The sequence below is a fragment of the Perca fluviatilis genome, chromosome 18 (assembly GCF_010015445.1).
Source record: "Perca fluviatilis chromosome 18, GENO_Pfluv_1.0, whole genome shotgun sequence".
NCBI classification, from domain to species: Eukaryota; Metazoa; Chordata; class Actinopteri; order Perciformes; family Percidae; genus Perca; species Perca fluviatilis.
This window is the reverse complement of record NC_053129.1, coordinates 36,512,821-36,529,746: the sequence shown is the minus strand read 5'-3', so window position 1 is coordinate 36,529,746 and position 16,926 is coordinate 36,512,821. Positions and strand designations below refer to the sequence as shown.

The window sequence follows — 16,926 nt, the reverse complement described above, 5'->3', positions numbered from 1 at the left end:
TGTGTGTGTGTGTGTGTGTGTGGTATATGTGTGTGTGTGTGTGTGTATATGTGTGTGTGTGTGTGTGTATATGTGTGTGTGTGTGTGTGTGTGTGTGTGTGTGTATATGTGTGTGTGTGTGTATATGTGTGTGTGTGTGTGTGTGTGTATATGTGTGTGTGTGTGTGTATATGTGTGTGTGTGTGTGTGTGTGTGTGTGTGAGCATTGTACAGAACCATCCATGTTATTTTATTTTGACAATTTGGTTGAAAGAAACCAACATTTGTTATATGGAAAAATTTTGAAAATGGGTCAAATTAGACCCGAGCACAACATGATGTCACACAGACCCCCATCCCCCCCCCCCAGCAGAGAATCACCCCCCCCCCCATGCCCTTGTAGCCGTGGCTACCGGAGCTTTCCGAGGCTGATTAGCTGTAAGCAGATTAGCGTAGCGGCTGCCGCAGGTCAACAGACGCTTCAGATCTCTGGTTCTTCTGCAGAAATATCTGGTCCAGGTCCCGTCGAAGGTTCAGAAATCAGCGGTGGAGGACGACAGGAGGTCGCAGGTAACCCCCCACCCCCCCAAAACATCCTTCATTCTGATTGGCTGAGAGCAACAGAGACCAGAGCAGCGCTGCAGCTAGGGTTAGGGTTAGGGGGTTAGGCTACAACGGTTGTTTACCTCTTGCATTAATGTGTTAATGGTATGTTCTAGATGAATGGATGAGTAGTTCTGTCTGATCTAGATGAATGGATGAGTAGTTGTGTCTGTTCTAGATGAATGGATGAGTAGTTGTGTCTGTTCTAGATGAATGGATGAGTAGTTTTGTCTGATCTAGATGAATGGATGAGTAGTTCTGTCTGATCTAGATGAAGGGATGAGTAGTTGTGTTTGTTCTAGATGAATGGATGAGTAGTTGTGTTTGTTCTGGATGAATGGATGATTAGTTGTGTTTGTTCTGGATGAATGGATGAGTAGTTCTGTCTGATCTAGATGAAGGGATGAGTAGTTGTGTCTGTTCTAGATGAAGGGATGAGTAGTTGTGTTTGTTCTAGATGAATGGATGAGTAGTTGTGTCTGTTCTAGATGAATGGATGAGTAGTTGTGTTTGTTCTAGATGAATGGATGATTAGTTGTGTCTGTTCTAGATGAATGGATGAGTAGTTGTGTCTGTTCTAGATGAATGGATGAGTAGTTTTGTTTGTTCTGGATGAATGGATGAGTAGTTGTGTCTGTTCTAGATGAATGGATCAGTAGTTGTGTCTGTTCTAGATGAATGGATGATTAGTTGTGTCTGTTCTAGATGAATGGATGAGTAGTTCTGTCTGATCTAGATGAATGGATGAGTAGTTGTGTCTGTTCTAGATGAATGGATCAGTAGTTCTGTCTGTTCTAGATGAATGGATGAGTAGTTGTGTCTGTTCTAGATGAATGGATGAGTAGTTCTGTCTGATCTAGATGAATGGATGAGTAGTTGTGTTTGTTCTAGATGAATGGATGAGTAGTTCTGTATGTTCTAGATAAATGGATGAGTAGTTGTGTCTGTTCTAGATGAATGGATGAGTAGTTGTGTTTGTTCTGGATGAATGGATGAGTAGTTGTGTCTGTTCTAGATGAATGGATCAGTAGTTGTGTCTGTTCTAGATGAATGGATGAGTAGTTGTGTCTGTTCTAGATGAATGGATGAGTAGTTCTGTTTGTTCTAGATGAATGGATGAGTAGTTGTGTCTCTTCTAGATGAATGGATGAGTAGTTCTGTCTGTTCTGGATGAATGGATGAGTAGTTCTGTCTCTAAAATGTAGATCAGACGTCCTCAAATGTCTCGTTTTGTCCACAACTCAAAGATCTTGAGTGTCCTGTCCCAGAGGAGAGTCTGTCTGAGGAGAGATTAGGACATTTTCACATTTAACAAGCTGACATCACACTAGTTTACCTGTTTTATCATAAAGAAATGAATGAATGAATCTGTTTCCTCTTGTGTTGTAACTCTTAATTTTCTGCATTCTGGGGAGCTTACCAGTACTACCACAGTCTGACCTGATCACATTCATACCTGGAAGCTGCCCAGTACCACCACAGTCTGATCTGATCACATTCATACCTGGAAGCTGCCCAGTACCACCACAGTCTGGTCTGATCACATTCATACCTGGAAGCTGCCCAGTACCACCACAGTCTGACCTGATCACATTCATACCTGGAAGCTGCCCAGTACCACCACAGTCTGATCTGACCACATTCATACTGGAAGCTGCCCAGTACCACCACAGTCTGATCTGATCACATTCATACCTGGAAGCTGCCCAGTACAACCACAGTCTGACCTGATCACATTCATACCTGGAAGCTGCCCAGTACCACCACAGTCTGATCTGATCACATTCATACCTGGAAGCTGCCCAGTACAACCACAGTCTGATCTGATCACATTCATACCTGGAAGCTGCCCAGTACCACCACAGTCTGATCTGATCACATTCATATCTGGAAGCTGCCCAGTACCACCACAGTCTGATCTGATCACATTCATACCTGGAAGCTGCCCAGTACCACCACAGTCTAATCTGATCACATTCATACCTGGAAGCTGCCCAGTACCACCACAGTCTAATCTGATCACATTCATACCTGGAAGCTGCCCAGTACAACCACAGTCTAATCTGATCACATTCATACCTGGAAGCTGCCCAGTACCACCACAGTCTGATCTGATCACATTCATATCTGGAAGCTGCCCAGTACCACCACAGTCTGATCTGATCACATTCATACCTGGAAGCTGCCCAGTACCACCACAGTCTGATCTGATCACATTCATACCTGGAAGCTGCCCAGTACCACCACAGTCTGATCTGATCACATTCATATCTGGAAGCTGCCAAGTACAAGACCACATTCATACCTGGAAGCTGCCCAGTACAACCACAGTCTGATCTGATCACATTCATACCTGGAAGCTGCCCAGTACCACCACAGTCTGACCTGATCACATTCATACCTGGAAGCTGCCCAGTACAACCACAGTCTAATCTGATCACATTCATACCTGGAAGCTGCCCAGTACCACCACAGTCTGATCTGATCACATTCATATCTGGAAGCTGCCCAGTACCACCACAGTCTGATCTGATCACATTCATACCTGGAAGCTGCCCAGTACAAGACCACATTCATACCTGGAAGCTGCCCAGTACCACCACAGTCTGATCTGATCACATTCATATCTGGAAGCTGCCAAGTACAAGACCACATTCATACCTGGAAGCTGCCCAGTACAACCACAGTCTGATCTGATCACATTCATACTGGAAGCTGCCCAGTACCACCACAGTCTGACCTGATCACATTCATACCTGGAAGCTGCCCAGTACCACCACAGTCTGACCTGATCACATTCATACCTGGCAGCTGCCCAGTACCACCACAGTCTGATCTGACCACATTCATACTGGAAGCTGCCCAGTACCACCACAGTCTGATCTGATCACATTCATACCTGGAAGCTGCCCAGTACCACCACAGTCTGATCTGATCACATTCATACTGGAAGCTGCCCAGTACCACCACAGTCTGATCTGATCACATTCATACCTGGAAGCTGCCCAGTACCACCACAGTCTGATCTGCTGTCTCTGCACCTCAGTGGTGGTAATGAGGGAGGGACAAGCGCTGCTCTTTCACTTTCCCCAGCCTGTATCCTGTCGGTCTGGGGATTGAACCAACTACCTCCCGGTCACAAGCTCGCTTCTTTAACCTTTTGACCTTTTAACCCTCAAAGCCCACTGCCTAGGCTTTGAACCCTGACCCTGAACCTACACCTGAACCCTGAACCCTGAACATGAACCCTGGTCTGATGATTAAAAGTTAAAAATTTAGTATTTCTAACTCTGAATTTCCTCCCACAGAGGTCACGGAGTCGAAGAGAGAACCGAAAATATCTCGCTAAGCTTCTTATGACGCTCGGAGAGCAGCAACTCCTCCAGATCAACTCTGTGACTCAAACCTGCAGGAACTTTAAACTCCGAAACCTAATCTCTGGATAAATAATGCTTCAAACTTAGGAGACTTTTTTGCTCCAAACAGGGAGAGAAACTGGCATGCTTTTTTGTCTGTGGAGACCTCACAACAGACGCTGAGAAAAGCGCCGTTTCTACGACTCTTTTTCAACATAGAAAAGCAGCGTTTTTGGACAACTAAAAGGGTGTTAAAAGCATTGTTTTTAAATGTAAATAGCGGTTTCATGGCACTTTGGGCTTTCTGTACAGAGATTGATGCACGCTGTGTGCACGGTCAATGTTTCTGTCTCCAAACACTTCTTAAATATAATGGCAGGACGACCCTGACATCATCTGAAACTAGCCTATCTAAGGAATGTCAGGATAAATAACACTCCAAAGTTAGGAGACGTGTTGGCTGTTTCCACAGATGTCTGTCTTTAGGTAAACCGTCTCTGCTCTGAAGATAGAACTATTTCTGTCTCTGTGGAACTGCTTGGGGTCAATTCTTAACGACAAAATTAAGTCCTGGATCCTTACAATCCTACCTACAGCACCTTTAATATGTTTGATAATGAAGCACGTTAGAGGCTTCCTGGTACAGTTCACAGCGTTAGTTCTCTGAGAATCTCTTTCATATCCAAGATAAACTGCGTTGTGACTGAAGTATCCCTGCTGATCCAATCCAAACCAATTTTTGGGGGGATTTTCCACCTTTAAAGGATAGGAAAGCTGAGATATGAAAGGGGGAGAGAGGGGGGAAGTCATGAAGGAAAACCGTCACAGGTCAGGCCTGAACCCTGGACCTTCTGTGTCGAGGAATAAAACTCTGCATATGTGCACCCGCTCTACAAACTGAGCTAACCAGCCACCAAATCTGCATACTTCACAGTATTTGTTTATATACGCGGCCCTGGCACCAAGTGTTCTTAAGTGCGTAAGGTTTCCCCTGTTTTCGTTCATGTTTCCGGCAGCTTGGACGTAGGGATGTAATGATTACCGGTGGAACGGTAAAAATGTTGACGATAACAATTACCGTTTTCAATTAAAATATTATTATCAGTGCGTAGCCTCTTAGTCAGGCGCACTGCGTAGCCTTCAACGTGCTTTTCTTAGTCAGGTGCACTACGTAGCCTTCAACGTGCGTTTCTTAGTCAGGCGCACTGTGCAGCCTACAGCATGCGCTTCTTAGTCAAGTGCACTGCGTAGTCTACAGTGTTCATTTCTTAGTCAGGTGCACTGCGTAGTCTACAGTGTTCATTTCTTAGTCAGGTGCACTGTGTAGTCTACAGTGTTCATTTCTTAGTCAGGTGCACTGCATAGTCTACAGTGTTCATTTCTTAGTCAGGTGCACTACGTAGCCTTCAACGTGCGTTTCTTAGTCAGGCGCACTGCGTAGCCTACAGTGTTCATTTCTTAGTCAGGTGCACTGTGTAGCCTACAGTGTTTGTTTCTTAGTCAGGCGCACTACGTAGCCTTCAACGTGCGTTTCTTAGTCAGGTGCACTGCATAGTCTACAGCGTGCGTCTCTCAGTCAGGTGCACTGCGTAGCCTACAGTGTTCATTTCTTAGTCAGGTGCACTGCGTAGCCTACAGTGTTCATTTCTTAGTCAGGCGCACTGCGTAGCCTACAGTGTTTGTTTCTTAGTCAGGTGCACTGTGTAGCCTACAGTGTTCGTTTCTTAGTCAGGCGCACTGTGTAGCCTACAGTGTTCGTTTCTTAGTCAGGCGCACTGTGTAGCCTACAGTGTTCGTTTCTTAGTCAGGCGCACTGTGTAGCCTACAGTGTTCGTTTCTTAGTCAGGTGCACTGTGTAGCCTACAGTGTTCGTTTCTTAGTCAGGCGCACTGCGTAGCCTACAGTGTTCGTTTCTTAGTCAGGCGCACTGCGTAGCCTACAGTGTTTGTTTCTTAGTCAGGCGCACTGTGTAGCCTACAGTGTTCGTTTCTTAGTCAGGCGCACTGCGTAGCCTACAGTGTTCGTTTCTTAGTCAGGTGCACTGTGTAGCCTACAGTGTTTCGTTTCTTAGTCAGGCGCACTGCGTAGCCTACAGTGTTTGTTTCTTAGTCAGGTGCACTGTGTAGCCTACAGTTTTCGTTTCTTAGTCAGGCGCACTGCGTAGCCTACAACGTGAGTTTCTTGAAGTTGGAATCATGGCGGAAGGTAGAGATGATAGCGCTCAGGACATTTGATATTAAAAGTTGCACTTGTGATAAGGTTTTGCCTATATTATGGTACTGTTACACTTTTTGAAACTATTTCAGCTTGTGTAGACCTATCAGTGCTTTCTGAACATATCGAACACACTTTTAAAAATACCGAAAACTGTGATAATTCTGGTCACTATAACCGTGATAAACACCCATAAACCAAACTCATGGCGGTCGGGAAGCTGACGTTCACGAAGGTGGAGAGAGAGAAGCTCGCCGAGTTTCTCTGGCTGCTGAACTGGATCTCGGTGCTGACCGGAGCGATCCTCTTCGGACTCGGATTGTTCCTCAAAGTAGAGATCCAGAAACGACAGGAAGTGATGTCGGAGCAGGGCATCCTGTACGTGCCGCACATGCTGATCACCACGGGGCTGGTGGCATGCGCCATCAACTTCATGGGCGGGAAAATCTGTCTGGACTGTACCGACACCAACAAGTTCCTGCGCTGGAAGATGGTGAGATATGAGATATAATATTAGATATAAGATAAGATAAAAGTTCCGTTAAAGGTCCTATGACATGCTGCTTTTTGGATGATTTTATATAGGCCTTAGTGGTCCCCTAATACTGTATCTAAAGTCTCTTTTATATAGACCTTAGTGGTCCCCTAATACTGTATCTGAAGTCTCTTTTATATAGACCTTAGTGGCCCCCTAATACTGTATCTGAAGTCTCTTTTATATAGACCTTAGTGGTCCCCTAATACTGTATCTGAAGTCTCTTTTATATAGACCTTAGTGGTCCCCTAATACTGTATCTGAAGTCTCTTTTATATAGACCTTAGTGGTCCCCTAATACTGTATCTGAAGTCTCTTTATATAGACCTTAGTGGTCACCTAATACTGTATCTGAAGTCTCTTTATATAGACCTTAGTGGTCCCCTAATACTGTATCTGAAGTCTCTTTTGTATAGACCTTAGTGGTCCCCTAATACTGTATCTGAAGTCTCTTTTGTATAGACCTTAGTGGTCCCCTAATACTGTATCTGAAGTCTCTTTTGTATAGACCTTAGTGGTCCCCTAATACTGTATCTGAAGTCTCTTTCCCGAAATTCAGCCTTAATGCAGAATTACAGCCACTAGAGCTAGTCCCACAATGAGCTTTCCTTAGGATGTACCATTTCTTTGTCTTTAGCTATTGAGGAGGAGAGAGGGGGGAAGGTGGAGGGTGGGGGTGTGGCCTTGACCAACTGCCACTTTGCTCGTTTGAAAGCCATGATGTCTCTCTCTCATGGGTGGGCCAAATTCTCTGGGCAGGCAAAGCAGAGAAAGGGGAGGTAACCTTTCCCCTTATGACCTCATAAGGAGAAGATTCCTGATTGGTCCATCTGAGCTTTCATTTTCTCAAATGCAGAGCAGGATACCCAGGGCTCGGTTTACACCTATCACCATTTCTAGCCACTGGGGGACCATAGGCAGGCTGGGGGAACTCATATTAATGTTAAAAAAACTCATAAAGTGACATTTTCATGCCATGGGACCTTTAAGTTAAGATAAGATATAACATATTAGTAAGATATTTGAACCCTTGTTGCAGGTGATGATGCCGTACGTGGTGTGCACGTTGGTGTTCACGGCGTGTGTGCTGGCGGGCGCGGTGATGTGTTACAGCATCAGCAGCCAGCTGGAGGAGGCGCTGTTCCTGGGCCTGAGGAACGCCATGCGCTACTACAAGGACACGGACACGCCGGGCCGCTGCTACCTGAAGAAGACGCTGGACCTGCTGCAGATCCAGTTCCAGTGTTGCGGGAACTCTGGGTACCGGGACTGGTTCCAGGTCCAGTGGGTCAGCAGCCGCTACCTGGACATGACCAACAGCAGCGTGAGAGAGTAAGTAGAGTCTCCCAAAGGCTAAGCCAGCAACACAGGCAGCAACGCAGGCAGCAACACAGGCAGCAATGCAGGCAGCAACACAGGCAGCAACGCAGGTAGCAACACAGGCAGCAACGCAGGCAGCAACGCAGGTAGCAACGCAGGTAGCAACGCAGGTAACAACACAGGCAGCAACACAGGTAGCAACACAGGCAGCAACACAGGCAGCAACACAGGCAGCAACGCAGGCAGCAACACAGGCAGCAATGCAGGCAGCAACACAGGCAGCAACGCAGGTAGCAACGCAGGCAGCAACACAGGCAGCAACACAGGCAGCAACACAGGCAGCAACACAGGCAGCAACGCAGGTAGCAACGCAGGCAGCAACGCAGGCAGCAATGCAGGCAGCAACGCAGGCAGCAACGCAGGTAGCAACGCAGGCAGCAACACAGGCAGCAACACAGGCAGCAACACAGGCAGCAACACAGGTAACAACACAGGCAGCAACGCAGGTAGCAACGCAGGCAGCAACGCAGGTAGCAACACAGGCAGCAACACAGGCAGCAACACAGGCAGCAACACAGGCAGCAACGCAGGTAACAACGCAGGCAGCAACGCAGGCAGCAACGCAGGTAGCAACGCAGGTAGCAACGCAGGTAACAACACAGGCAGCAACACAGGTAGCAACACAGGCAGCAACACAGGCAGCAACGCAGGCAGCAACGCAGGCAGCAACACAGGCAGCAATGCAGGCAGCAACGCAGGCAGCAACGCAGGCAGCAACGCAGGCAGCAACACAGGCAGCAACACAGGCAGCAACGCAGGCAGTAACACAGGCAGCAACGCAGGTAGCAACGCAGGCAGCAACGCAGGCAGCAATGCAGGCAGCAACACAGGCAGCAACGCAGGTAGCAACGCAGGCAGCAACACAGGCAGCAACACAGGCAGCAACGCAGGTAACAACACAGGCAGCAACGCAGGCAGCAACGCAGGTAACAACACAGAAAGCAACACAGGTAGCAACGCCTCAACACAGGCAGCAACGCCTCAACACAGGCAGCAACGCAGGCAGCAACGCAGGTAGCAACGCAGGTAGCAACGCAGGTAACAACACAGGTAGCAACGCAGGTAGCAACGCAGGCAGCAACGCAGGTAACAACACAGGCAGCAACGCAGGTAGCAACGCAGGCAGCAACGCAGGTAACAACACAGAAAGCAACACAGGTAGCAACGCAGGCAGCAACACAGGCAGCAACACAGGCAGCAACGCAGGCAGCAACGCAGGTAGCAACGCAGGTAGCAACGCAGGTAACAACACAGAAAGCAACACAGGTAGCAACGCAGGCAGCAACACAGGCAGCAACACAGGCAGCAACACAGGCAGCAACGCAGGCAGCAACGCAGGTAGCAACGCAGGTAGCAACGCAGGTAACAACACAGGTAGCAACGCAGGTAGCAACGCAGGCAGCAACGCAGGTAACAACACAGGCAGCAACGCAGGTAGCAACGCAGGCAGCAACGCAGGTAACAACACAGAAAGCAACACAGGTAGCAACGCAGGCAGCAACACAGGCAGCAACACAGGCAGCAACGCAGGCAGCAACGCAGGTAGCAACGCAGGTAGCAACGCAGGTAGCAACGCAGGTAACAACACAGGTAGCAACGCAGGTAACAACACAGCGCTGCCGAGATAGAGCAGGCTATTATTTGGTCCTCAGTGTTTTAATCCAAACCACAATCTTTCTACCAAACTTAACTAGTTCTTTTGGTGCCTAAACTTAACTGTCATCGCCGCGTGATGCTCACTTTTTCTGGCTAAACTCCACCACCATCCACGGCCCCTGAAAGGAGCGTCATCTGGCGGTGCCTGTAGCCTGCTCACAGTCACCTGTTGGCGGCTAAACAACTGACGCTGGTAGCCTGCTCACAGTCACCTGTTGGCGGCTAAACACCTGCCGCTGGTAGCCGGCATCCTGGAGCTCTGTAGCGGCTAAACACAACCAGCAACTACTGCTCGTATTTTATCTTCTATGGGACTATAGACTGTTCATGTTACAGCGCTATGGTGAAGTAGCATTGACCATCCATCCCTCTATCTATCTATGTTTCTATATATCTATCTATCCATCCATCTACCACATTACATTGTGGGATACTGATGCCCGCGTAGTGTCCACTGTTTGCATACTGTAATATGTATTCCTGGAAATAGTATGCACCTACTATTGGTTTCACACTTACATTTTGAACATACTAAAACGTCTCAATGTTTTAGCCTACTAAATAACATGTTATTGTGGGATTTCGGGTGCAACTATAGATTTTAGTAGATTCTAGAGTCTATAGATAGTCATAGATACTAGGACCCAGAGGATTTAACCTGGCGATGAACCCTGTTTGGTTAACCTAATTAATCCAGGACATTTGACCTCAGTAGCTTCCAGCTTTAACTGCAGCCGACTGCTGGCCTCAATCTGAAAATACTCTGCTGTCTGCTGACAGACTGACACAAACACTTCTTATTTACTCAGGTTTCCATCAGTGAATCACTTTTTTAGGGACAATTACAGTCCAGCTGGATCACTAGATCCCTTTGCCTTTACCGAGACAGTCCGGTAAAAACTCCCCCATAACTCGTTAGTTCCAGCATCATACTGCCCTATATTTATGTTTTTAGTGGTGGCGCCCTCTAGTGGCCGTAGTAGTTCTGACGGGAGCAAAGCAGGAAGTGAGGTGAGAAAGTATAAGAGCGCCAAATGTCCTGGTTAGGGGGCAGGTTAGGGGGGAGGGGGGACTTTCACCCAGGAGACTGGGGTTCATGTCCAGTTTGGAAAGAAAAGGAAACAGAGAGTAACATTGAGTAGTAGTAATAAGTGTGTAGTATCTAACAGTGTCTCTGTGTTGCAGCCGACTGCAGAGTAACGTTGACATGAAGTATTAATAAGGGTGTAGTATCTAACAGTGTTTCCGTGTTGCAGCCGACTGCAGAGTAACGTTGACATGAAGTATTAATAAGTGTGTAGTATCTAACAGTGTTTCCGTGTTGCAGCCGACTGCAGAGTAACATTGACATGAAGTATTAATAAGGGTGTAGTATCTAACAGTATCTCCGTGTTGCAGCCGACTGCAGAGTAACGTTGACATGAAGTATTAATAAGGGTGTAGTATCTAACAGTGTCTCTGTGTTGCAGCCGACTGCAGAGTAACGTTGACATGAAGTATTAATAAGTGTGTAGTATCTAACAGTGTCTCTGTGTTGCAGCCAACTGCAGAGTAACGTTGACATGAAGTATTAATAAGTGTGTAGTATCTAACAGTGTCTCTGTGTTGCAGCTGACTGCAGAGTAACGTTGACATGAAGTATTAATAAGTGTGTAGTATATAACAGTGTCTCTGTGTTGCAGCTGACTGCAGAGTAACGTTGACATGAAGTATTAATAAGTGTGTAGTATCTAACAGTGTTTCCGTGTTGCAGCCGACTGCAGAGTAACGTTGACATGAAGTATTAATAAGTGTGTAGTATCTAACAGTGTCTCTGTGTTGCAGCTGACTGCAGAGTAACGTTGACATGAAGTATTAATAAGGGTGTAGTATCTAACAGTATCTCCGTGTTGCAGCCGACTGCAGAGTAATGTGTACAGGGAGTATTAATAAGGGTGTAGTATCAAACAGTGTCTCTGTGTTGCAGCCGACTGCAGAGTAATGTGTACAGGGAGTATTAATAAGGGTGTAGTATCAAACAGTGTCTCTGTGTTGCAGCCGACTGCAGAGTAATGTGTACAGGGAGTATTAATAAGGGTGTAGTATCAAACAGTGTCTCTGTGTTGCAGCCGACTGCAGAGTAATGTGTACAGGGAGTATTAATAAGGGTGTAGTATCAAACAGTGTCTCTGTGTTGCAGCCGACTGCAGAGTAACGTTGACATGAAGTATTAATAAGGGTGTAGTATCTAACAGTATCTCCGTGTTGCAGCCGACTGCAGAGTAACGTTGCAGCCGACTGCAGAGTAACATTGAGTAGTATTAATAAGGGTGTAGTATCTAACAGTGTCTCCGTGTTGCAGCCGACTGCAGAGTAACATTGAGTAGTATTAATAAGGGTGTAGTATCAAACAGTGTCTCTGTGTTGCAGCCGACTGCAGAGTAATGTGTACAGGGAGTATTAATAAGGGTGTAGTATCAAACAGTGTCTCTGTGTTGCAGCCGACTGCAGAGTAATGTGTACAGGGAGTATTAATAAGGGTGTAGTATCAAACAGTGTCTCTGTGTTGCAGCCGACTGCAGAGTAACGTTGACATGAAGTATTAATAAGGGTGTAGTATCTAACAGTATCTCCGTGTTGCAGCCGACTGCAGAGTAACGTTGACTAGTATTAATAAGGGTGTAGTATCTAACAGTGTCTCTGTGTTGCAGCCGACTGCGGAGTAACGTTGAGTACTATTAATAAGGGTGTAGTATCTAACAGTGTCTCTGTGTTGCAGCCGACTGCGGAGTAACGTGGACAGGAAGTACCTGATGGACGGGGTTCCCTTCAGCTGCTGCAGCACGGCATCCCCGCGGCCGTGCATCCAGCAGCGACTCAGCGACCGCTCGGCACATTTTAACTTTGACCGGCAGAGCCAGCAGCTGAACCTGTGGAGGAGGGGCTGCCGGCCGGCGCTGATGGAGCACTACACCCAAATCTTGCAGTCCATCGGCCTCACAGTGCTGCTCATCTGGCTCTTTGAGGTGAGACACACTGTCTGAACATATTAAATATATATATATATATATATATATATATTTGTATATACAGAGCAGTCACAAAACATCAGGTTTTTAACAAAACAAATGAAAACCTGTAGGTTAGAATAGGAAGACAGTTCAGAGGAGGTTCAGGCTCAAATACAATCAGGAAAGGCTCTCTAATAAAAGTATGTTTTAAGAACGGACTTAAAAGAGACCTACTATCCTCGGCCAAGTTGTTCCAGAGACATAAACGTGCTCTAGAGGAGAGTCTAGGGTCCTTACTCACTTACTTAATGTTCCTATCACTCTGGGACTTTCCCCCAGGAGACGGGGGTTCATGTCCCGTTCTTGTCCCGCGTTTCAGTAAAACCTACGTCCGGACCCATGGTGTCAAAACTGTTGGCAAGAGTCCCGACCAAGTAGCCTGAGCAGACAGACCCACATCCAGATGTTGGGTCTGGGAACTCCCCATTGGTCAGGGCTCAATCCGAGGGGCGGGACAAACGGTTGTCTTTCAAATTCCCTCTGCACCAATAGGATAGCGCTCCAACAAATCAGAGCAACGCTAGCTGATAGATTAAACTTTAAACTCTGAACACATCTTCCTTTTTTAAGAATGACTTCAGTGTTGTTTTTTGTTCTTTAACTCCAAGTCTTCCAGAGTCGCGGCCAAAGCCGATTCCAAAGACCGCTGTTCTCCAGCAACAGCAGCTATAAGCCCCACCCACCTCTATACACGATGTGATTGGCCCGACTAGAGTTTGGTTTTCCCAGCTCGCAAGCCAACATGGAGTTGCTAGATGACCCTGGCTGCAAATTACATTTGCTGCCGCTAGGGTGGTCTAGATTTCTAGGCTACCGACCAAGGGCGTCTAAATATGACGCTAAAGGAGAATTTCAGCATCAATAACAAACGCCAAAGGCACCGGACTAAGCGATTTTTTATGCGATGGGAGTGAGAATGTGTTGGAGAAGGGGGTTCTTGCACTAGAGGACATTTTTGGAACCAAGGGCCTATGTACATAACTTGACCACGTCCCCCTTTTTTTATTTCATTCACAGCTAAGATCGTCTTTAAAGGCCAGCAGAGTTCCATGGCAAAGTCCTCTTACGCCGAAATCCACTTCAAAAGAGTTTATGCAGCACAAGAGGCACTAGTTTCCAGACTCTACTTATATATATCTCACAGCATTCTGGCATTAGACGCTCTTGGGAGGGCCGATGTACCAGATCGGGACCTATTTTTGATTGGAACAAGGTCTCGTCCAACATATTGCTAGCCTTTAGAAATCCTGATCACCAACAAATCCACTACAACTTTATACAGTGAGGGCTAGATTTATCAAGCCGTTTGCGCCTGTTTCCAGGCGCTAATTGGTCGCAAAGACGGACGTAACCGATGCGGGCTATTTACTAACAGGGCGCACTTGGTTAAAATGGCAGATTGTCCTCCACATGAGCGAGAAGAGACAAGTTGCGCTTTCACTATGCGTTCGTGGGAGGGTCGTGGGGAAAGTGGGAGTTCCACGCGAAAAGGTGGGAGGATAAGCACAAAGTGCCCCTAATTATATATCCCGTGGTATTTACAAAGACTGTCAGTAAGAGCGCGCCTCTATTCTGCGGGGGAAATTCTCCGCCTCTTAAAGCAGGTCTAAACCAGCCGCAGTCGAGTTTCCTCGTAGAGCTTTATGCCGCTGGTGAAATGGCAACAGTCATCTGAGCAAGACGAAGACATAGGCGAGGCTGAACATATAGTTAACACAAGAATCACACTTTGTCAGTGAACACAACATCATTTAGCGTTACAGATCAAGCAGCCGTGCAATATTAGAGTTACTGGAAGAAATCAAAGATGACATTGAATCTCCCACTCAGCGTTCACATCCCATTCCAGCAGTTGTTAAACTCCTCGCTACATTACAGATATATACATCAGGATCATTTCAAACAGTCCTAGCATCAGCAGTGGGAATATCGCAGTCTGGTCTCAGCCGTATCATAGCACCAGTAACGCTTTGCTACAGCGCAATCTACGGTCTAGTGGGCGGAGAAAGACGCTGATTGGCTGATGGGTGTCAGGGTTGATAAATACTACGCAAACTGTGGAAGCATAGCGTGCGCTATTACCGAACTCGCATAAACAGACGCAGCGCAAACAGCGCTAGTGTTAGTAAATCAGGCCCTGAGTGTATATGACACCCAGGAGGCTTTGTGTAATGAAATTGCTGTCTCTATCTGCACTCTGTGTTGTATACGCACAACCGGCGCAACGTCATAGAATGTCTCTGAACAGATCCACGCCCACTTTTAGGGGAAAACAATCCCGCGTTCCCCATAGACGACAACAGCGTGATGACAGAGGAAATGTAAATCGCTCCAAACTTTTACTTTAAACAAACCGTTTTGAATTAATGCCGAAAGGTTGCTGAGTAGTTTGTTGCACCAACAATACATCCAAAAACCCTGGTCTTCAATTTGTCCTCTTGCCATGTCATAAAATAGATCCTGATAGATGGGCTTTGGCTCAAGGCTATAGACCAGACCAGCGGCGATCAACCTTAGTTTATTAAGGTATCGTGAATGCTCAGGTTCAGGCAAGGTCACAATATAAACATTAGATGTGTGTATAAAACAAACTGTTTAACAAGAAAAAAATCCACACACATTTGTCAAAATTATGATCCAAACACACGTCAAATTGCATTGACTTCTATGGGACCGTCTCTTTTCTATGCCCCAAAAGGGGGGCACGGCCTTGAGTATTAGTAAGTAAGTAAGTAAGTAAAATTTATTTGTATAGCACAATTCACAGATAAAAATCACAAAGTGCTTCACAACAAATGGGTGTGAAAAAAGGCACGGTGACTAAAAATAGTCTCATTCAGCAGACCGGCTGCAGAAGACAAGAAAGCAAATCTCGACAATAACAGAACAAGCGAAGTACCCGTATGTGCCGGTTGTGCGTATCTGTCTGGCATCAGATTAGGAGGCAATGCAGCTTTCCACGTTCGCCAGGTATGACTAAATCTAGGGCCATGCTCGATTGAAGAACTTCTTAGTCGACTATCACTCATTCAACTGTACCGACTAATCGATTAGTTGATTTATTGACAGATCTGTAAATCTGAGTTTCTCCACTAAGAGTCGTGTTAAAGCACCACTTTAATTCTTGTGTTTACCAGAGATGAGCTCGTACGTTTCTTGGTAATAAGTCATTCAGCATGAAAACAGCATCAGACATGACTAATGGACTACAGAGATCTAAGTTGACTAAGACCAGAACCACCGATTAGTCCACTGATCCACTAAGAGGAGCAGCTCTAACTAAATCCAGTGTGTGTTTGTCTTCTCCCACCGTGCAGCTGCTGGTTCTGACGGGGGTCCGGTACCTGCAGACTGCGATGGAGAACGTTCTAAGGCTGGGCGACCCAGACTCGGAGTCAGAAGGCTGGATTCTGGAGAACAGTCTGGCAGAAACAGCCCGCTCCAACTTCAACATCATCAAGAACCTCGGCAAGTGTTACCAGGCCGATGACGAAGACCCCAACCTCAACATCCCGTCTGCCGCCACAGAGCGCGAGCTGCCGTCCCGCTGCGCCCACACCCCCGAGACCAGCTAGCGCTTCGGGCTGGAAAACCTCCAGTGATGCTCAGTGACTCTGACAATATGCGTCCACTGTCGGAGTCGAAACCACTGAACTGCTAGTGGAGAGATCACCAAGAGTCCAGCGCTGGGAAGACAACACGCTGCGGCTACGTTCGCTTCCAGCTAACTTCACGGAGAAGAACGAGGGCAGAACAGCATCACCGGTCTTTTAACCCAAAACTCACTGTCTGGCTCAGATAAAAACGTTACCGCATCGTCCCCCACCGAGCCTGATTGTAACCGGTAGGCTACGACAATGTGATCTTCAGCTGTTCAGCTGACTTTAACAGAGAGTATGCGACTGTCCTGCTGTTATTACAGACATTTGAACTCACCACAGACAGTTGCCTTGAGCTCGGACTCACGGAATGCGTAGAGGAAACACTGGAATGGAATAATATTATTTGCCGTATGTAAAAGAACGGAGAACAATGATGTATGAAACTGCCAATGAGAATAATTTACTTGTTATTTGAAGGTGCCGTGATGCCGGTCTGGATCGTTCCGGACGACTTTAACCCCGGGTCCTCAGAGCTCTGCAAGTCCAGTGCA

The 16,926-nt window shown here is 46.8% G+C and overlaps 1 protein-coding gene and 1 long non-coding RNA gene across 2 annotated transcripts in view; both read left to right on the top strand.

Annotated features, from left to right (window-relative positions):
• The first annotated feature begins 426 nt into the window (after positions 1 to 426).
• LOC120546665 (photoreceptor outer segment membrane glycoprotein 2-like) overlaps positions 427 to 16,926 on the top strand; it is a 16,564-nt gene continuing 64 nt past the window's right edge. The window contains exons 1-6 of the mRNA XM_039781785.1: positions 427 to 549; positions 3,891 to 5,176; positions 5,215 to 6,645; positions 7,727 to 8,019; positions 12,482 to 12,728; positions 16,091 to 16,926. The exon at positions 16,091 to 16,926 is cut by the window's right edge and continues 64 nt beyond it. Coding sequence (XP_039637719.1) covers positions 6,358 to 6,645; positions 7,727 to 8,019; positions 12,482 to 12,728; positions 16,091 to 16,348 — 1,086 coding nt within the window. The 5' untranslated portion in view covers positions 427 to 549; positions 3,891 to 5,176; positions 5,215 to 6,357 and the 3' untranslated portion in view covers positions 16,349 to 16,926. The remainder of the gene's footprint in view (positions 550 to 3,890; positions 5,177 to 5,214; positions 6,646 to 7,726; positions 8,020 to 12,481; positions 12,729 to 16,090) is intronic.
• On the top strand, positions 8,621 to 9,146 carry LOC120546698. The gene is made up of 3 exons (XR_005636926.1): positions 8,621 to 8,645; positions 8,982 to 9,017; positions 9,130 to 9,146. It is a non-coding gene; the product is annotated as an uncharacterized LOC120546698 (long non-coding RNA).